Source organism: Clarias gariepinus, chromosome 7 (assembly GCF_024256425.1).
Source record: "Clarias gariepinus isolate MV-2021 ecotype Netherlands chromosome 7, CGAR_prim_01v2, whole genome shotgun sequence".
Lineage (NCBI taxonomy): Eukaryota > Metazoa > Chordata > Actinopteri > Siluriformes > Clariidae > Clarias > Clarias gariepinus.
The window spans coordinates 1,566,839-1,589,673 of NC_071106.1; the positions used below are offsets into that span (position 1 = coordinate 1,566,839).

Consider the following 22,835-nt stretch of genomic DNA (forward strand, 5'->3'; position numbering starts at 1 on the left):
TAAAAAGTACACTTTCCTTTTTTGTCCTGGAATGAGGCTTCACCTAATCCTCAGACACACCTATTTAAATGCAGCAAAATCAATTTTCACAATTTTAGTAAATTCTAAAGGTCTCAAAAAAAAAAAGTTACATATGTGGTGTTACGGGTCCAAAATGACCCGGCAGAGAAAACTGGCTGTTGTATGCATCACTTAAATCTATGGGTTGCTCTGAGAATCATTTATGGCCCAATGTGCACAGTTATGGCCCACATCACCAACACACACACACACACACACACACACACACACACACACACACACACACACAGACACACACAGACACACATGCAAAGGCACAGACAGAGACCCACAGAAACACATGCATACAGGTGCACACCCCCCACCCCTCACGTGAACTCAAACTTTCTCGCAGCATATTGATACATTGTTTATAAACATTGGCACATATAAAGAGGGTTTGGGTGGGATACTATCAGTTAAATTCTGTAGGAGCATCAGTCAACATGAGCAAAAGGTATACTGTTCATGAGCCACTGGATCATATCTTTGGTAATGATGGTGATCCTGAGGATAGAGGGCAAAGTGAAGCTGAGGAGGATGTGTCTTAGGATGAGGATGACGTTCAGTATGACCCTGAACAAGACCAAACATCCGATGAGGAGGACCTAGATGTCACAGATGATCAAAAAGAGGTTTTCAAGTCAAGAACAGGTGACATTTCATGGTTATCAAGCCCTTTTCAAACCCAATCCAGGGCACCGACAGAGAACATCCTCAGAATGACTCCAGGGCCTACTAGATACGCGGTGTCACATGCCCAAGACATCAAGTCAGCATTTGAACTGTTCTTTCCACGACCTATTCAGAATATCCTACTTGAGATGACCAACATGGAAGGAAGAAGAGTGTTTGGTGATAGCTGGACAGAGATGGACAAAACACAGCTCGATGCCTACATGGGACTGTTGCTTCTTGCGGGGGTATACAGATCCTGTAATGAAGCTACGGCCAGCTTATGGCATAGTGAGTCAGGACGCCCTATTTTTCGTGCCACAGTGTTGCTTCAGTCCTTTCATGCATTATCAAGAGTGCTACGTTTTGACAACAGGGAGACAAGAGTTGCTTGTCGTGAGAATGACAAGCTTGCTCCTATCAGGGAGGTTCGGGACAAATGGGTGGAAAATGTACCCTTTGTGTACAATCCTGGGCCAGAGGTGACAGTGGATGAACGGCTAGTCCCTTTCAGAGGCCGCTGTCCCTTCAGGCAGTACATGCCAAACAAGCCTGGAAAATATGGTATCAAAATCTGGGCAGCATGTGATGCAAAAACTGCCTATGCATGGAATATGCAAATATATACCGGAAAACCTGCCAGCGGAGTGCCAGAGAAGAACCAAGGCAAGCGGGTCGTCCTGGACATGACCAAGGGTCTTCGGGGGCACAACATAACCTGTGATGATTTTTTCACTTCCTATGACCTCCACAAAAAGGTGGCCAATGGTTGTGTTTTACAACATACTGGATGTGTCTGCATACAACGCATTTGTGGTGTGGACTGAAATAGATCCAGGATGGAATGGAGAAAAAACCTTCAAGAGGAGGCTTTTTCTGGAGGAGTTGGGCAAGTCTCTGGTGTCTCCCTTCATTGAAAGACGAGAGCAGCTGTCCCGAACCGAAGCGTCTGTTCGTTTGGTGAGAGAGCTTCAGCCAACACCCACACCATCATCCTCTGATAAGAACCATGAAGGAGATTCCAGGAGGAAGAGAAAGAGGTGCCAGTCCTGCCCCGCCAACAAGGACAGGAAATCCAACACATGCAAGAAAATCAATGCCACACATGCAAGAAATTCAATTGCAAGGAGCACACGGTAACCATCAAATACTGTGATTCATGCATTTGAACACACACACACACACACAGTTCAAATTATGGTTTGTTTTCATTGTTTAGATTATGGTTAATTCAAAACCACATACCTGCGCTAACACCATATTATTTTCAATGTTCAGTTTATGATCAATGCAGGTGCATGAGCGCGCACACAACCACACACACAGTGTTGTTTATCATTTTTCATTTTATGGTTAAATTGTTTGGTTAATTGGTATGGTTAAATAAAAGTTGGTTTTATGGAAAAAAGTTTTTACTTGTTGTCTTTATCCTTCCATTTATCTATGCGGGTCCGTTTTGACCCGAAACACCAAAGATGTCACTATTGTTAATAATTTTAAATAATTAAAAAAAAATTTTTTTTTTATTTGGTAGGTGTACTCTAATATTAGTTTATAACACATTTATAGTTTATTATTACTCATTCTATAAAAAATATATATATATATTTAGTGAATTTAAACAGTTTTTGCAATCAAAAACGAGTGGTATATTTAAAAAAAAAAATTGTGTCTGTGGAGTCAACTAAAAAACTATTCACACACTGGTTCCATTTATATGAATACATACTAAGCCAGCAATTAACTGAAAAACAACATTTGAAGGAAAGTGACATTTGAAGGAAAGTGATTTTAAGCATTTTCAAGCATTTTTAAATCATGGGTCCAAATGGACCCGCTAACACCACAGGTGTTAACAGCTTTCTAACACAATACAAGGGTTAGGTGAGTGAACAAGTGTATACACACCTTGTATTTAACATCATTTTACCTTAAATGCACAAGGAGGATGAACCGTCATCAGCAGTGTGGGAGCTCAAGAGAAGACACAAAGCTGACAGCTGCAAAATACACCAGTGAACTTTAGGGGAGGGGCCAAGCTAACTTCAACTGGGTTACACAAAAACTACCCAACTCTCTGTAAATAACCCAGAAAAATGACCCAACAGAGGCAACCCAGCATTTTTTAGTGTATATATATATATATATATATATATATATATATATATATACACATATACACACACACAGGAATATTAGGAACACCAAACTAATACGGTGTTTGACCCCCTTTCGCCTTCAGAACTGCCTTAATTCTACATGGCATTGATTCAACAAGGTGCTGAAAGCATTCTTTAGAAATCCTGGCCCATATTGATAGGATAGCATCTTGCAGTTGATGGAGATTTGTGGGATGCTCATCTAGGGCACGAAGCTCCCGTTCCACCACATCCCAAAAATGCTCTATTGAGTTGAGATCTGGTGACTGTGGGGGCCATTTTAGTACAGTGAACTCATTGTCATGTTCAAGAAACCAATTTGAAATTATTCGAGCTTTGTGACATGGTGCATTATCCTGCTGGAAGAAGCCATCAGAGGATGGGTACATGGTGGTCATAAAGGGATGGACATGGTCAGAAACAATGCCTAAGGGGCCTAAAGTGTGCCAAGAAAACATCCCCCACACCATTACACCACCAGCCTCCACAGTGGTAATAAGGCAACATTTTTCTAGTCTTCAACTGTCCAATTTTGTTGAGCTCGTGCAAATTGCAGCCCCTTTTTCCTATTTGTAGTGAAGATGAGTGGTACCCAGTGGGGTCTTCTGCTGTTGTAGCCCATCCGCTTCAAGGTTGTGCGTGTTGTGGCTTCACAAATGCTTTGCTGCATACCTCAGTTGTAACGAGTGGTTATTTCAGTCAAAGTTGCTCTTCTATCAGCTTTAATCAGTCGGCCCATTCTCCTCTGACCTCTAGCATCAACAAGGCATTTTTGCCCACAGGACTGCCGCATACTGGATGTTTCTCCCTTTTCACACCATTCTTTGTAAACCGTAGAAATGGTTGCGCATGAAAATCCCAGTAACTGAGCAAATTGTGAAATACTCAGACCGGCCCGTCTGGCACCAACAACCATGCCACGCTCAAAATTGCTTAAATCACCTTTCTTTTCCATTCTGACATTCAGTTTGGAGTTCAGGAGATTGTCTTGACCAAATTGACCCCTATATGCATTGAAGCAACTGCGGTGTGATTGGTTGATTAGATAATTGCATTAATGAGAAATTCAACAGGTGTTCCCAATAATCTTTTAGATGAGTGTATATTATCTACAGTATACATGTCACAAATCGGGTGTAATGGCGGATGTTGTCGCTGTGGGCGGAAAGAGTAGGCATAAACGCAGAGGGGTTGTGTGAACCAAAAGAGTCTTTTAATAAGGTCAGTCACAGGATATAAATAATGACACAAAAACAAAGGAACAATACTCAATTATAGGGTGAAACATGGGCTCTCTGGCAACACACAGGCTCAGGGATACAGACAGGTTCTAACACCTGTTACACTAAAATATAAGCCCTATGGCAAAACACTGGCTTATGGACACACTAAGTCGGGAGCTGACACGAGACCAGACAAGACTAGCCACACAGAGAGACGCGCACAGGCGAGGGAGACCAGGGAGGCAAGAGACGCAGGAATTAGAGCCGCCGGGAGATCAGGGAGGCAGGAGACGCAGGAATTAGAGCCGCCGGGAGATCAGGGAGGCAGGAGACGCAGGAATTAGAGCTGCCGGGAGATCAGGGAGGCAGGAGACGCCGGAATTAGAGCCGCCGGGAGATCAGGGAGGCAGGAGACGCCGGAATTAGAGCCGCCGGGAGATCAGGGAGGCAGGAGACGCCGGAATTAGAGCCGCCGGGAGATCAGGGAGGCAGGAGACGCCGGAATTAGAGCCGCCGGGAGGTCAGGGAGGCAGGAGACGCCGGAATTAGAGCCGCCGGGAGGTCAGGGAGGCAGGAGACGCCGGAATTAGAGCCGCCGGGAGGTCAGGGAGGCAGGAGACGCCGGAATTAGAGCCGCCGGGAGGTCAGGGAGGCAGGAGACGCCGGAATTAGAGCCGCCGGGAGGTCAGGGAGGCAGGAGACGCCGGAATTAGAGCCGCCGGGAGGTCAGGGAGGCAGGAGACGCCGGAATTAGAGCCGCCGGGAGGTCAGGGAGGCAGGAGACGCCGGAATTAGAGCCGCCGGGAGGTCAGGGAGGCAGGAGACGCCGGGAGGTTAGGGAGGCAGGAGACGCCGGAATTAGAGCCGCCGGGAGGTTAGGGAGGCAGGAGACGCCGGAATTAGAGCCGCCGGGAGGTTAGGGAGGCAGGAGACGCCGGAATTAGAGCCGCCGGGAGGTTAGGGAGGCAGGAGACGCCGGAATTAGAGCCGCCGGGAGGTTAGGGAGGCAGGAGACGCAGACATTAGAGCCGCCGGGAGGTTAGGGAGGCAGGAGACGCAGACATTAGAGCCGCCGGGAGGTTAGGGAGGCAGGAGACGCAGGAATTAGAGCCGCCGGGAGGTTAGGGAGGCAGGAGACGCAGGAATTAGAGCCGCCGGGAGACCAGGGAGGCAGGAGACGCAGGAATTAGCAGCTGGAGACACAGAAACTAGGGAGGCTAGAAACACAGGCTAAAGACACCGGGAAACTATGAAGGCAAGAAACACAGGCTAAAGACACCGGGAAACCCTGAAGGCAGGAGACACAGGGAGACCAGGGAACCTGGAGACACGAAGAGACTAGAGACATAAAGAGCCTATTGCTAGAAGCATGGCAGTTAGCTAAACCTGATAATAAGATAAAACTAGCAGTTAGCTCTAACCTGGGTTTTAGCTAAACAAGCTCCTAGCCAAACATACCGAGCTACTTACCAAACTAGCTTAACACACAAGAAAACAGGATGACACAAACAATACTTACAGAGACATTAAACACACCACACTTGACAAGACTGAGTCAGCTCCACAAACTTAGACACACACAGAACACCTACAGTAGACATTGCCAACATGAGAGCCTAACGAAACAAAACTTACTTCAAAACACAAACTGAACAAAACAAACTGCCCACATAAATGACAGTAGTACAGACGAACAATGCTTGACCCAGTTTCCCAGACTAAACAGCTATTTATAGATGACCTAATGGGCTACCTCGGCTCAGGTGTGCACTCGCATCACCTGACCGAGGTGCCTTCTGGGAAACTGAGTCTGCAAACAAAAATTACAAAAAACAAACAGTGACCTCTAGTGGTGGTCCCTTACAATACATACATTTAAATCTGTAACATTACTATTGTGTTTAAACTACTGCTGTAATTGTTACTGCTGCACCAAAACTTCTGGATTTGATGTGATTTGCTGTGAATCTGATGGATGTTTATCACACAGTGATGATAAAGAGTCTACTGCACTGTGTGTACAGCCTGGACAGAGTAATTAGTTATAAATGTTTAATGTTTATGATGGTTGGTTATCTGTTCTGTATTTAAAGATCTGTGTCTCAGCTGTGTTCTCTGTCTGCAGGCTGAGTAAGAGCGGTATTACAGAGAGAGGCTGTACTGATCTGATATCAGCTCTTACTTCAAACCCCTCACACCTGACAGAGCTGGACCTGAGTGAGAACACCCTGGGAAATGCAGGAGTGAAACACATCTCTACTCTACTGAAGAGTTCATCCTGTAAACTCCAGAAACTTGTGTATGTCAGTTAATAGCATACATTAATGGATCAGTGATATTTTTACTTCACTGTCAGTATATTTGTATCCTGTAGGAACTGATTATAGAGTCATTCAGCAGTTCATTTAGATTAATCTTAGTCAGTAGTGGTTAAAGGTTAAAGTTAACAATGTTTACCTTCTTGTTGCTTCTCCAGACTTTCAGACTGCAGTATAACAGGTGAAGGATACACTGCTCTGGTTAAATCTTTGATGTCAAACCCATCACACCTGAAAGAGCTGGACCTCAGAGGGAACGACCCTGGAACATCAGGACTGAAAGAACTTAGGAATTTGATGAAAAATGCGAAATGTAAACCAAAGACTTTGAGGTGAGATTTTTTCCCCATATTTGTAGAATCCAGCCTTAAATTCTCTGTAACTTTTTATTGTTGTGTAAAGCCACACCTGTGAATTAAGATTCAGATTCGCTCAGAGTGACGTCCAAGCCGTAGTATAACTGGGGCGGTCCTCTGCGTCACGCACCCTGACTTAATTGGCTGGCCGGCCAGGGAGACCAACGGGATGGCGGAAGGGAGCGGGCAAACTGGAATGCCCAGTGCCGTGGCTAGCCACCCGTCAATAAAATTTCCCATCGCCCCTGAATCGATGAGCGCCTCTGTTCGGGCTCTCCGAATCCCGGTTCCTGAGAGGGTGGCTGGAAGGAAGAGCCCTGTATGACAGAGTCCTGACTTTTGGGTCCTACCTGACAAAAGGACAGATCCTGTGGAGAATCACGTATGGCTAGCTCATCCTACACCCGCTCTGAGAGCCCTTGAGTATACACAGCCATTACGACTGCGTCATTCCACCCCGAGCTGGAGGCCCGGGTACGAAACTCGACTTTGTAGTCAGCTACGGATCGCACCTCTTGATGAATGGCACTTAGTTATTAACCTAGTTAACCCAGTGTAAGTATGTATCCAATGATGTAAACTTTAAAGCACTTTTTGTAAGTCGCTCTGGATAAGAGCGTCTGCCAAATGCCTAAATGTAAATGTAAATGAATGGAAAGAAGGGGCGACACTACACTACTCACCGTGTGCGGATGGTGAAAAGTGGCGTGTTCGGAGAGGAGGTGCTGCCACACTGCAGTAGCACATTCTAGTGCTCTGCCTGTAAGTAGAGACACCATAAATCCAACTTTTGACCGTTCTGATGGAAATTGGGAAGGTTGCAGCTCGAATATGAGTGAGCACTGCAGGATAAGGGCATTACACCTCTCTAACTCTCCTGCATACAAGTTTTGGCCACCAGATGGGGTAGTTGAGCCACTGATCCGGGGGCGCGAGCCAACTCCGGAATCGACTCCCGGCCAGATGGAAACCCAGAAGTGGCACGCGACTTGAGCTGCCCAAAAATTAACTCGAGGCTCTTATTAATCCCACGCATCTCTGAAATTAAAGCAGTTAGGGCTTCCTCATGCTTAACAAGCACTCTCGCTTGACCCTCAACTATTTCCTGCACTCTCTCCAAGCCCGCGGGCTCTTTTGGTGGTGCGATCATTCTGTTACGTGGTGCGGTATGGTGAGCCGCACCACGAGATGTTTTTAATGGTAAGAGCCCTGACGCAGGGCTTTAGAGGGGGTCAGTGAAATAGGAGTTTGTGAGAGTGCTTGTGATACGCACAAGAAGACCTTTCCATGTGGAGATGGCGTGGGATTATCAATTACGAGAACTTAAAAGGAAACAAATGAAAACTGATAACACAAAAAATAAACAGAGCTCCGCCGTCTGCACGAGAACGGACGGGGCTCTGGAAACTGAAACAAAAAACTAATATTCTCTCGGGGCGTTTGCCCTTACCGAGAATTTAATAGGAGAGAGAGGGGTTGTGTTTTTGTGCGAACATTATACTTAACCCGAGAGTGCACTCTCTCTCTCTCTCTCTCTCTCTCTCGCCGGCGTCTTAGGAAGGCAGAGTCTGGGGCTTTGCCTCTGTCTCTTTCTTTGCGCGCTTATCTTTTGTTTTGTTTAGTTTTCTTTTCCCTTATTTGTCTTTGTCTTTGTCTTGGCCCTGATACCTTACTGGTGCTACCTAAATGATCGCAAGAAGTGCGGAGGTATCAGGACCCTTATTAGACATGCCGCCAGGTACGGCCTATCAAGGCTGATTCTGGCATTGCCTGGCAACCACGTGTCTATAAATGGCTGCGCCTTTGCCTGTTTAAGACGTTCCAAACAGTGCAAATCATTTTTGCGCGGCTTTGCCCCTCGTGAGACCCGCATTTTTACATTTAAGTGTTTTAAATTACAGCTAACTGCCCTGAGTTCATTATAGCATTAATAGATACAGACAACATTTTTTTTTCTTTTGACAAATTCCACCTTCTGTATCTATGATTGGTTTAGTTGTCTTATCTGTGACAAAGAGCACAAAGGTGGGACTTAAACCCAGCATGTGTTCATTACAGTTAGGCATTTTTGAGTGATGTAAATGCTAGCAGAAACACCTCACCTCATTTTTTCCTCTTTGTGCTCTCGTGTGGATGTTTATCACACAGTGATGATAAAGAGTCTACTGCACTGTGTGTACAGCCTGGACAGAGTAATTAGTTATAAATGTTTAATGTTTATGATGGTTGGTTATCTGTTCTGTATTTAAAGATCTGTGTCTCAGCTGTGTTCTCTGTCTGCAGGCTGAGTAAGAGCGGTATTACAGAGAGAGGCTGTACTGATCTGATATCAGCTCTTACTTCAAACCCTTCACACCTGACAGAGCTGGACCTGAGTGAGAACACCCTGGGAAATGCAGGAGTGAAACAGATCTCTACTCTACTGAAGAGTTCATCCTGTAAACTCCAAAAACTTGTGTACGTCAGTTAATAGTATAAGTTACTGTCAGTATATTTGTATCCTGTAGGAACTGATTATAGAGTCACTCATTCAGCAGTGCATTTAGATTAACAATGAATCTTAGTCAGGAGTGAACAACTTAACAAGAGAATGTAAGTTACGTTAGAGTCGATTTATGAGTTTCAACCCATTAAAAAGCAAATGAGGCTGAATGTTGATGGGGCATAGAACAGAACCTCTTGCATAGCAAAAGATTCCTTCAGTTCATTGATATAAATCTTTGATATAAATCTTCATAACACACTGTATTTCTGCAGCACTACAGCTCTGTGTTTTGGCTCAGTTTGCACCTCACATCTACCAAAAAGCCCTAAACCACAAAACACACAGCATGTTAGTCACAGCTTTCTCACTTCGCTTGGAAGTGGACTGAGATCACGTCGCTCAAATGTTCTTGAACTTAAGTGTGATTGCTGTGTTCTCATCTGTCTAAAGAACCACAACCAGGGGGAAATATAGTAGGGTTAGATTCAATCTTAATATATGTTCCATATGTGAAGCACCAAAATGAATCAAAAGAGAATAAATATTGACTTACTTTTGTTTCAGACTCTCAGACTGCAGTATAACAGAGGAAGGATACACTGCTCTGGCTGAAGCTCTGAAATCATCTCACCTGATAGAGCTGGATCTCAGAGGGAACGACCCTGGAGACTCAGGAGTGAAGCTGCTCACTGATTTACTACAGGATCCAGACTGTACACTGAACACAGTGAGGTGAGGAAAACAATAAACAAACAAACAAATGAATAACTCAATAAATCAACAATCTAGATGCTCACTGAAAATGATTAAATTCTCCTGAATGATTTAATTACAATTATTCAGTGTCACTATATCACATCGTAATGTTAAAGGGTTTTTTGATTATCCAGGGAAAAGTTCTGAATAGAGTTTTGTGTTGAATAAACCTAAACAATAACACTACAGACTGTTATTAACTAATTATTAAATGAATAATAATTTATTAAGAAATGATGGTTAGTGTGCACTAATTCTGTAGCTGATACAGCCGGATACAGATACACATTAAAATCAGAAACTGAATCACAGCTAAAGCACATAACCATCAGTTCCTTGTTGTTTCCATACACAGTTATTAATGTGCTGATGTTATTTACTCTACAGGTTGTTAAAAAGTGCTGATGCAGAGGAAGCCTGCGAGTGTCTCACTAACATTGTGGGTAAAAACCCGTTACTGCACAAGGAGCTGAATCTGAGCAACAGAACACCTGAAGACATTAAAGTGAATCAGCTCTTAGCTTTGCTGCAGGATCCACATTACAGACTGCAGAAACTCACGTAAGACACAACTCTACATGTGGGGATCGAACCGAGTGTAAACACTTAAACACTTTTCCCTTAACATTTGAGGACATTTAGATAAATTTAATATAGATAGTGATGTAATGGCTGATTTGTAGGTGTACATCTGATTTCATATTTTTGTCATTAAACATCAACACAATGGATTTCACGTGGAGCAGATGTAATTAAAGTGTAGACCCCTTTAATTCAAGAGTTTTACCGAAAATATTAAACTAACACTATATAAATTATAGAAATAAAAAAATGCCTCTATTGTCATAAGCTCAAAAGTAATGGGACTTACTAGCACAGACATACAGTAAGACAATTTTTAACACCTGGATGCAAATCCATTGCAGTTTAGAATCCATGGACATGGATGCTGACCTTTAATGCCTCTTTTCCGCTTGTTTTTGGGTCTTTCTGCCTTCTGTCCTCAAGTTTCAGTGAGTGAAAAGCTTAGTTGGTTTGTAATAATAAAAATAATCGTAATAATAATTAAATTCATTGCTGAAAACATTGAAATTCAGTTTGTAATTACTATTTTTCTAGAAATTAACAATATTATTGTAAATACAATAATAAAGATACAAAAAGCACTCAAAATACAGTTAAATGTAGTCCTTTCTATAATAGCATTGCTATATATCCCACATTTGATGAGAAAAATGTGATGTAAAAATAGTGATAGAAAACTCAGCAACTGCGCAAATATCACCAGCATTCTGATTTAGTTTTTTTTTTTTTGCACCCACTGTGCTCGTGAGATACTGCCCTGGACAGCTGCCCATGTCACTCCTACCTCAATCTGCATCTCTTTATGTTTTCTGTGTTAGAGACGGACAATTCTCCATCGTATATCCCAAGAGAAACTGATATGTTTTCTGCTGTAACCAAACGTAGTTATTACACATTTTTATGAGACCCTGTTGTGGGAGGGGCAAATATAATGCATTACTTTAGATAGTTACTATTAAAAGCATTATTTTACTTTTATATAAAATATAATAAGTAATAGTAATGTACATTGCCTGGCCAAAACACACTCAATTTCAGAAGAGTCCAATTATTGGGCTGCATCTGTAGGGGACCACCATCAAAGGTCGCTGTTTTTCAGTTGTAGTTTTTGTTGGCTGACTCAGTTTCCCAGAAGGCACCTCGGTCAGGTGATGCGAGTGCACACCTGAGCCGAGGTAGCCATTAATCCAGTCTGGGAAACTGGGTCGAGCATTATTAGTTTAACGACTGTCATTTGTGTGGGCATTTTGTTTTGGTTTGTTCTGTTCTTTGTTTAGTTTATATTTTGATTTAAGTTGTGTTGACTTGAACCCTCATATTGGCAATGTTTTCTGTATATGTTTTGTGTGTCTATGTTGGTGGAGCTGATTCAGTCATGTCATGTGTGGAATTGTGAGTATTTTGGTTTTTGTCCCCCCTGTTTTCTTGTGTGTTTAGCTAGAGCAGGTAAGTAGATAAGTGTGTGTTTAGCTAAAATCTATGTTGAGATAACTAGCATGCTTGGAGCCATAGCCCCTTTGTGTCCCTAGCCATTCTGTGTTTCCTGCCTCCCTAGTTTCCCAGTGAGCCTAGCCTTTGTGTGTCCCCCGGCCTAGCCACTGGGTATCCTCTGTCTGTGTTTCTGTGCCCCATTCCCTAGTGTGTGTTAAGCTATTAGGTAAGTGTAGCTTAGTGCATGTTGGGCTAAAGACATGCTTAGCTGGGTGAATGTGTAGCTGACTGCCATGGTTAAGTGCCCTTAACCATGTTTAGCTAAAAGCCATGCCTAGCTAATTGCCATGTCTTTAGCCCTAGTCCCGTCTCTCTCCTTGTCTCTCGTTTCTACTTGTCTGCGTCTCTACTTGTCTGCGTCTCTCCTGTCTCTAGTCCCTACGTGTCTCTCCTTGTCCCTACGTGTCTCTCCTTGTCCCTACGTGTCTCTCCTTGTCCCTACGTGTCTCTCCTTGTCCCTACGTGTCTCTCCTTGTCCCTACGTGTCTCTCCTTGTCCCTACGTGTCTCTCCTTGTCCCTACGTGTCTCCCGTCTCGTCTTGTTGTGTCCTGTTTCAGCTCCACGTGTAGTTTGTGTGTCCTGTTACGTGTTTCGTCCGTCTGCCTGTGTTTCGCCACAGGACGTGTTAGGCACCCTTCAGCCTGTGTTTCGCTACAAATCTTAAATGTAGTGTAACAGGTATTAGTGCCTGTTGGTGTCCCTTTGTCTGTGTCCTGCCAGAGAGCCCATGTTGACCCCCATGCTATTAAGTATTGTTTGAGTTTGTTTGTTCCTTTGTTTTTGTGTCTTTATTATTGTTGTGATAACCCTCTGCCTTTATGCCTGCTCTCTCCGCCCACGGCGATCAACATCCACCAATACTCCCCTTTCGTGACAGCGAAAAACCAATCAAATCAAAACCAGGAAGGATAGTGCTGAACCTTCAACTCTGTGGAAGAAATGTGTTTGGGAAAAATCATGAATGGAGATCACTTAAACACTTGGTGAAGTTGCATGGTAAAAACATAAACAGTAGAAATCAGAGCTATGTTTAATAGAGAAAGTAAGAGCATTCCCGTACCCACACACACACACAATGTGATGAGAACTCACAGGATTGGGACTTAACATCTGTGTCCATTAGAAAACCACTTGTTAGTGAAACTTATCAGAAAAAAGGTTTTAGTTTGTTAGGGAGCATAAAGACTGGAGCGATGGGAAAAGGTCATGTGACCTGATGAGTCCAGATTGAGCGATGGGCATGTCAGGGTAAGAAGGGAAGCGTGTGAAGCGATGAACTTGAAAAGACTAACCTGACCTCCTTCTCCTCTCTCTCTCTCTCTCTCTCTCTCTCTCTCCAGGTTGTTTAAAGTATTCAGTATAACAGATAATGATTTTGCAGCTCTGATTTCTGCTCTGGTTTTAAATCCTTCCCACCTGAGAGAACTGAATCTAAACTGGAATAAACCAGGAGAGTCTGGACTGAGAAACCTGTGTGATTTCCTGAAGAATTATAAATGTAAACTACATAAACTAATGTGAGTAATTAATCTATATTTTAAAACTAATAATTTATAAATAATGCAGATTTACTATAACACTAATAATCTTTTAGCAGTTTACTATTCTTCATTATATATGATCATTTTAAAAATACTTTTTGAATATTTATTGATATATGCATGTATAATATTATAAAAATGCTATGTAATATATACAGTGTAAGCATGAGGTCCTTCCCTGATTTCAAACATTCATTACACCAAACATGTGCTGGGTATAAACATATGGTTTATTGTTATGCAGAAAAAGCATCTATATAAATCTGTGTAACGCCACATTTGTTTTTAATATTTCTAATATTTAAGCTAGGTGGTGTCTTCTATATGAGAGAGAGTTGTATTGTGAGAGCCACAGAGAGCATCCTCAGTCCATCTGTTTGATCGGTGGGAAAACTGGTGTTGAACTCAATCAGCTGTGATGGTGTGTTTGATCTGGTTGTGTACTAGATGTTCAAGCATTTAAAATTAATGTCTGTGGAGTGTCAGATAGGTCAAAACTGGCTGGAGGTTGATTATTGTCTTTGTTAAAGCAAGAAGTTGTTAAGATCCTCCACCTGGTTTCCAGTGTTGTTAGTTGGTGTAGACTGTGTGTGATTTTTCCTCTTGTAATCTGTGGGTAACCATTCGCAAATCTAAGAACATTCTGTTTGTCATCACCAAACCAGACGTCTACAAAATTCCCTCTTCAGACACTTACATTGTCTTCAGGGAGTCTAAGATCGAGGACTTGTCACAGCATGCTCAGCTGGCTGCTGCAGAGAAGTTCAAGGTCCAGGGAGAAGCAGCATCAAACATCCAAGAAAGTATCTGGATGCTTTGTCACATCCTTCATGGATTTGTGTTACTATTAATGTCCTCTTCTATCTGAGGATTGTAGTTGCATTTTTTAGACCTGTTGTCTCTCTTAAAGGTTTGCCCAGACAGTGCTGCAGGCTGAGAGATCTCATGATTTGAAGGTCATGTCTCATATTTAAAATCAGATGGTTGACTTCACTGTTCATCCATGGATCCTCAATTGGGTCACTCAGATGCTGTTGCTCAGTGACATTGTCAGCACAGTGGTTAATGTAAGACAGTGCAGATGAAGTGTCCACCTCCAGGTCTGTCTCAAGGACAATTATATTCCATTCTGCATGTTCAAAACATGAGTTCTATTGCTAGCTTAGCGTTAGCATGTGGCAGCATGTATAATGCCATGACAACAGTGACTGTATGTTCCCTAGGGGAGTGAAACGGGCAGAAATGAAGCATTAAATATTCCAAGTATGGAGAGCAGAATGTACGAGTGTGTTCATGTTGGTGCATCATGTTTCATTAATGTAAACACAGAGCTCTGTCGGCACGATGAAGTGAGCGGCCTGCTGGCTCCACTGTGGTATTCAGTATGTTGTGGTTCAGCCATGTCTCCATAAAAATCTAAATACAGCCTCGTTTATGGTCCTCTGTGTACCGATGGTCAGTCTGAGCTTTTGTTAGCGACTGAAATTACATTTATTTATTTATTTATTTATTTGGGTTTTTTTACTAACCCAGAATGACAAAGTACTTTCTTCTCTCTCTCCTGCAGACTCTGTAATTAAAATCACATTTAGTATTTAATAAATTGTACAGTTGAGTTTTGTATTTTAACCCTAATGGTTATGTTTTTTAGTTCTCACCCAGTCATATGAGTCTGGTAAAAACAGAAGAATGTGTGTATGAAGAGCACAAACCACAGTTTAATATAGTAGTTTATAATACTACTTTAGTCATTTCTATATCTTTCCTTTCTCAGTTGGACTAAACAGTATTTTCTCTCTGCAGACTGTTTAAGAGTGTAAGTGTGAAATCCTGCACTGATGTGGTTTCAGCTCTCTGTACAAATCCATCACACATCAGAGAGCTGGATCTGAGTGAGTGTGAACTAGGAGACTCAGGAGTGGAGAAGCTCTGTGATCTACTGAAGAAACATGAGTGTAAACTGGAGACATTGACGTGAGTCTGTCAAAAACAGAAGAATGTATATAAGATTGAAGAACACGAACCAGAGATTTAGAAACGTGTTTGTAATATTACTCGAGCCATTTCTCTGTCTATATTTATTACATTATTACACCCTAAAAAATACTGGGTTAAAAACAACCCAGTTTGAGTTGTTTTTAACCCAGCTGCTGGGTAAATATTGGACTAACTACATGCTGGGTTATTTGTTTAACCCAGCAAGATGGGTTAAATATTCAACCCAAATGCTGGTCATATTTAACTATAATGCTGGGTTAATTCTACCACATAAATTGGTTAAATGTTCTACCCAGATGTTGGTTCATTTTAACTGGAATGTTGAGTTAATTCTACCTCACAAATAGGTTATTATTATTTTCATGTTTTACAGTGAATTTGTAAAAAAAACAAAAAAAAAAAAAAAAACTACCCATGTCTATTAAACAGTTAAATTACTTTGATATACTGGTCTATTACAGTTCTCCCAGTTTTGCAAAACAAACATGTATGCAATAAACAACACCCTAATAAATGTTCATAGAAAAAAACATTTATTTTTCAAAAGCACCATATAAAATTCCTTCCTTCTTCATTTTAATAACAAAAAATTATTAAACCATGTAAAAAAAAATAAAGTTTCAATTTAGTATTCTTGAAAACTCAGAAAAAATTTAAAATAGCAGCCTACTTATTGCAGCTGGCCCATCTGCTGAATGAGTATTTGAGAACACTCACCTCATTCACTCACTTATTTAGACAGAGACAGGATTCTTTTTTCCTTTCTTGTTTCTTTTCAGAGAGAAACCGAAATGACCCGGTAAGACGATAGGTCTTCTGAGAAAAGTTTGCTCAGGCAAATGGAGCGAACGGGAGGTAGCGGGAACTACAATTCCCATCAGCCCAGGCGTGGCCATCATCCTTTGCGGTCTGTTCGCCTGAGCAAACTTTTCTCAGAAGACCATGGTAGTATCGAAAAATTTGTTATTGCGGTACGACGGTATTTACAATACTGTTACATCCCTACTAGCAACCTAATTAAAAGCCTGCGTCATGCTAGCACTACAGTTAACAGTTTAACGTTTATTCATCACTTCACAATCTCCGTCCAACCTGCAAACATTCTACAGAGAAATATAAAAAAAAAAACTCTGACATCTTAGCCGTTTCTTTCATACACAGGAGGGGTTCTTTGGCTAACCAGCTAAATTATCTTACCTCAGACCAGCCTGAAAGTTTGAGTGTAACCTTAACACGGTAACAGTAATAAATGTTACATATAGTGATAATTATTTTTCAGTCATATGTGACTTAGGTGAGTGAACAAGTGTATACACACCTTGTATTTAACATCATTTTACCTTAAATGCACAAGGAGGATGAACCGTCATCAGCAGTGTGGGAGCTCAAGAGAGACACGAAGCTCTGACTGACAGCCGCTGAATCCACCGGTGAACTTTGAGGGAGGAGCCAATTAAACTTCAACCCAGCAGCTGGGTTACACAAAAACTACCCAACTCTCTGTAATTAACCCAGAAAAATGACCCAACAAAGGCAACCCAGCGTTTGGGTTGAAAAAAACAACCCTAGCATGTTTTACTGTGTATATTTTCCAAACTATATAAACGTGACTGGTTATTAGATTTAAGCATTCTTATGTGATATGGATTTTTATAATGAGGGATGATGTGTCCTAAAGTTATTACCAGCCGCTAGCAATGTGTGTATAAGGTAAGTAAGGACAAAACTCTCTAATCCTTTGTTAATAAACATTCAGATGTATCAATATGTTTAATTGAGTGAATTTTTCATCAATAAAATTGATTCTTGGCAATACGTCTCTAATACAATGTCCAATAATTAAATAATTGTGTGCACACACACAACTTTTACACAGAACCAAATATATATAATAGAGTTTCTTGTATTTTAATGGAGTCTTGAATAGTTCTCTAGGCTTTCTGAAGGACTTTTTGTCTCTCATGTTCAGTCCAGTCCCTGAGCAGTTTCATGGGAATGTTTTGGTTTGTTAAGCCACACAGTGACCTATGAATCATTCAAGCATAAAAAAAATTATAATCAGATAAACAGATGATCAGGCGATGATTAGTTTACTGCTGATCCTGAATGCTGAGTGGTTGGAACAGACGAGAGGGGAAATGAGGTCGCTGCTGAGGATGTTACATAAACGTTTCATTATGGTGCTTGATGGGTTTTGCAAATGCACTTGACAATACTGTTCTTGCAAGAACTGTTCCAGAACAGCTGACCTTCATCTCTTAAAATAACAGCCGACTGTTGTTGTTAATGACCTAATTTCATGTTTATTTTATAGTTTTGGAATTAAAAAAACAAAAAAACAGTATTGCACTAGAATATAGAAAATAAATCACTAAACTGAATTATATGGTGTGTCCAAACTTTTGACTGGTTCTGTACAGATATATATTACATGTGTGCCTACATTATTTATTTCTGTGAAGTAAATAATATATAAAAATGTTTCTCTCTGCAGGTTAATGAATTGCAGTATAACAGATAGACACTGTGCTGCTCTGACTGCTGCACTAAAGTTAAACTCCTCACATCTGAAACTTTTGGATCTGAGAAAGAATAAACTGGGAAATTCAGTCACACAACTCGAGGAATTACTGCAGCGTTCAGGAGGACGACTAGTGTAAGTAAACTTAACACACAGACAGAGTAGTGCAGAATGTGTACTTTCTGTAGAATATAATGTAGCTGTAAGAGTGAAGTGAAAGAGGAATATAAATGCTCAAATCAGCAGCATGTTGATCATACTGAGAGAAGCACATAGAATATACCTTTAGGAACTGAATTAAAACACAGCAGTAATTTGTCACTTCATGATAATAACTATACAGTTCTGATTTAATAGAAGTGAACTTTCATCTGATCTGTTTCTGTTCTCCACAGAAATACCACTGCACTTATAATCTCATCTTTCACGTTTATTTTACTTTCATGCAATGTTTCTTGTGTTTATTAAGTTTAACTAAATGTGACACATGTGTAATTTTAATGATATTTACAAAGAAAAAGAGACACGGTACAGATTTGAAACATGTTTTTTATGTTTTGATTTTTATAGACATGATAACTCCTCCAGAATTGAAATTAAACATCCCTCTGATGGGAGAGAGCAAGCAGCGTGTACAGTAAGTTAGGAAGCAGTGTGGATCATGATTAAACTCAGCAGCACCAGGACAGTAGTGGAACAGACACTCAACAAACCCAGGATTCAGTCTTCAGGAGGTTTATATAAGATCACAGAACAGAATTGGAGTAATAAAACCAGTAATACACAGAGGCTAAACAGGGGCTACACAAGCTCTCCCACCTCCAGTCCATAAAACAAATAATACTAGTGTGGGAGAAAATTCTTCCACCTGTTGATGTTGCTGTTAGTTTAAAATATCAATCAGTTAACAAGTCATTAACAAAGAGAATTAAAGAAGAATTAAAGAAGATTACGCCACGCAGAGCTGGATGAAGTAAGTCAGGCTTTTATTGCAGCAATAAGAACCCAGATGAGCCAGCCTAGCCATGCCTTGGATCAGAACCAAAGCAGTGCCAAGTCCAGACTGAATTCACAGTCAAAATCATGCTCCTTTTATACAGTTTCTAAGAGGGGGGATCTCCAGTCTCCTCCCCTGTACCTTCACCTCGTTTGACCACAGGAAAATTTTAATCCATTATAATCCAGTTTTTATCAATTAATTTTTTCATTAAAATTACATTTCTCTTATCTTGTACCATTATGTCATACACCTCGCTATCTGACTCCTCTCCATGCTCATAACTCTTTCTCTTTATATTTACACCTCGTTATTTGACTTCTCCCTGCGCTTATCTGACTCTTACTATGCTCGAAACTTCTTTCCATTATAATACATCTTCTTTAATAATTATTTTCTATTATCTTTACACTTTTCATATCTTTTTTATAAAAATATAGGGGTGCCGCTTGTTTTCAAGGCTTTTTCCTTGTTTTTTCTTTGGTATGTTCTTCATTTTTCAAGAGACCAGCCATGGGTAAGCATCTCCTTTACACTAATTTACTTATTTGCCTTATTTTACCCCATTCAATGTTTTTATACATTTTATTCTATTTTATAGCCAACTGCGACTTCTCCATTGATGACTTTATCCCTTTGGATGATTCGGACAGCCAGGGCAGTTCAGACCGTGTTCCTTCTGAGGAATTTTATTTTTATTGATGCTTTTACCCTGGCCCCTTATGTTTTGTATTTTACATTGGGCTTTTACACTTTGCATTTTATATTATTACCATGTATATATGCCTTTTTATTCTGTGTCTACTCGTTAAAATATTTTATTCACAAGACTAGCTCTGTGTCTCTAATTTTTCTATTTCTTATCTGCCCGTCCAGTCTGCCCACATGGCCATCTACACACACACACTGTCTCGCAGGGAGATTCCCCTGATTCTTTCAAGTTTAGTTTCAGTGTATAGTTTATTACATAGTTCCCCGTACACCTCGTTAGCCCCTCTTTTTATCTGGTTTCTAGTGCCTTGTGCTTATCTGGTGTCTGTCACCTGATTATTTCTTCTGTCCTTGGGTTTTAGTTGGTTTTTCCAGGATTTTATCCTCCCTGCTTTGCCCTTGGTTTTTTCTATCAGTTGGTTGTTCCTGGTTTATTCTACAGTTCTCAAGAGACAAACCATGTATGAGCATCTCTTTATTTGGTAGATGCACATACTAGTTTATTTTTGTGTCTACTTTTATTAAATTCAGTATTCCTAAAACTAATCGTGTGTCTCTTGGATATTTGTCTATATTTTTACTTAGACATGTATACGTGTATCCAACACTTGTTTCAATCCTTCATTAGGCCAAGTCCGACACCTGGCACCTTATCTTGTCTTATCTGGGTCACTCTAACCCTTACTGCTATGTTTTACAACCTGTCTGCTTTTCTCACTTAACCTTTATATTATTTCACTAAGATTAATATTATGTTGATTAATATTATTATTTTGTTACATTGCTGCATACACAAATATATTTAATTAAAATATGCTTACATATTTCCCCCTCTGCGACTTTTAAGTCGCATAAAGAAAAACTCTGCGACTTTTCTTATTAATTCATTTTTCTGTCCTTCTTACATTTTACTGTCCTTCTTACATTTTTCTGTCCTTCTTACATATTACCCCCTTAATCAACGGACCACCCTGAAATTAGTAAGCATAAACGTATACAGTATAATCAGGTGTAAACATATGGTGAGTAAATAAGAAGTAATAATGAGTAAATGAGAAATAAATGTTGGTTACAAACTTGAGTAAATAGCGGGTACATATAATGAGTAATTAACGGGTATATATGATGAGTATATATGATGAGTTCAGAGGTGGGCAAAAAACCCTCAAGTTTAGCCAATCCAGAGGGAAAATTCCACACCTTGCCAGCATCTTATGCTCGACAGTGTATTTATCACCTGAACTCATCCCTTTGTATATAAAGCAAATATCATACGTATACATTGAAAGACGGGTCGAACATAGAATTAGGGTCCCTGTAGAACAAAGATAGAGAGTCCAGGTTTTCACTTCCCTCGTCCATCATCAGTTTGCGGTCCTCCTTAGTGTAGTCAAGGATGTGTAAGTCTGTACAGGTCAGGAGGAATGATAGCGGTTCGAAAAACAGTTTGTCTCCTCCTTGACAAAGAAGATCTAACCAGTGCCCTGGCGTGGGCAATGCATCCAACATTCGTTGTGTGGCGATCGGAGTATCTGTTCATAAAACGTCTTCTCCCAACCGTACCTTAGTTATGGTCTTTGATGCTGTTAGATAAACATGTTCTAATTCAATCGTCCCAAACGGTCCATACCTTTCGCCATGCTCTTTACCGTTTGCAGTAGTGCAGCAGCCAAACTTAAGATATCTCCCTAGTTGGTATGATGTTGTCTCTAGAAGTCCTCAGTTCTCATCAAGGGAAACCATGTCCCGTGCCTTTGCTGTAACCCACTTGTGGTCCTGAGTCACTACGCCTGCCATGGTGATGAATTTCTTAGGCTGTGTTGGGTAGCGTGGATACCAGTCGACCAGATCATGTCGTAATGCGTCCCATCTTTCCTGGGGGTCCGTGCCGTAGTCTGCTTCTAGATCTCGGTGCAGATCGTACAGGAGATTTTCCACTGTAGAAACGGCCTTGCTTCCCCCTCTGGTACAGGTTCTATAGGGTCCATTCTTGTATCGTCCTTCTCTTCTAGCTTGATTCCACCTTCTTCTGGACACTCGAATAAATACCCAATCACCAGGCAGCACTGTTCTTTCATCTGTCTCCTCTGCGTCGTTAGCTGGTCTCTGCCTGATGTCATCAAGCACTGTCACTCCCTTAACCTGTTGAAAAATAACTTTGTGTATTTCAGATTAGTGTTTTACATAATGATCAAGTTCACTTTGTAGTTATTCGTGAGATGGACCTTTATAGGGTCCTCGAACAAAGGATGTCAGCATTGGTCTGCAAGTAAGCATTTCATACGGTGTTAAATGTGCGTTTTGGTTAGTTTGCGATCTCATGCACATTAGAGCTAGCGGTAAAGCTTGTGACTAGCTCATACCTGTATCTGCACATATTTTAGCCAATTTCATTTTTAAAATTCCGTTTGCTCTCTCTCTACCATCCCCTGAGATTGGGGCAATACACACATCCGAATCTATGCTTGATGTTTCTGTATTACCTTGTTTGCACAATACTTTTCATTATCTGAGCTTAGGGTGTCTAGGATTCCAAATCTTGGTATTACTTCTCTACATAGGAATTTTACTACAGTTGCATCCTCCTTAGCTGTTGCTACAGCTTCTACCCATCTGCTGAATCTATCGACAACCACTAAGATATATTGTTTTTCTTGGAACCTAGGCTCACCCACGTCTACAAAGTCACACATTATGTGTCTAAATGGTCCGTCTGGTTCTGGAATATGTTCTATTGGTGATGTAAAGTGCTTTCTATTGTTTAATCTAGCACAGATGTCGCAGAACTATGATAGCGTTCGATGAACCATGGGGCCTAAATAGGGTGACCACCATTCTTTTGGATTCTTTTTATCACTTCCCAGCTCTTGCTACATGATCTTTACCATGAGCTTGTTTTATCAAGGTTATGAGAAACCTTTGTGGAGCTAAACAACGCCCATCTGCACTTTGCCATAA

General features: G+C 41.0%; 1 protein-coding gene across 1 annotated transcript; it reads left to right on the forward strand.

The window, feature by feature from the left end:
- The first annotated feature begins 1,500 nt into the window (after positions 1-1,500).
- LOC128528129 (ribonuclease inhibitor-like) lies at positions 1,501-18,951 on the forward strand. Its single transcript, XM_053500885.1, has 10 exons — positions 1,501-1,871; positions 6,243-6,416; positions 6,594-6,767; positions 9,075-9,248; positions 9,841-10,008; positions 10,420-10,593; positions 13,450-13,626; positions 15,454-15,624; positions 18,143-18,304; positions 18,740-18,951. Exons 1-10 carry the CDS (start codon positions 1,501-1,503, stop codon positions 18,813-18,815), a joined length of 1,821 nt encoding a protein of 606 aa, XP_053356860.1. The 3' UTR covers positions 18,816-18,951.
- Positions 18,952-22,835: the final 3,884 nt, after the last annotated feature.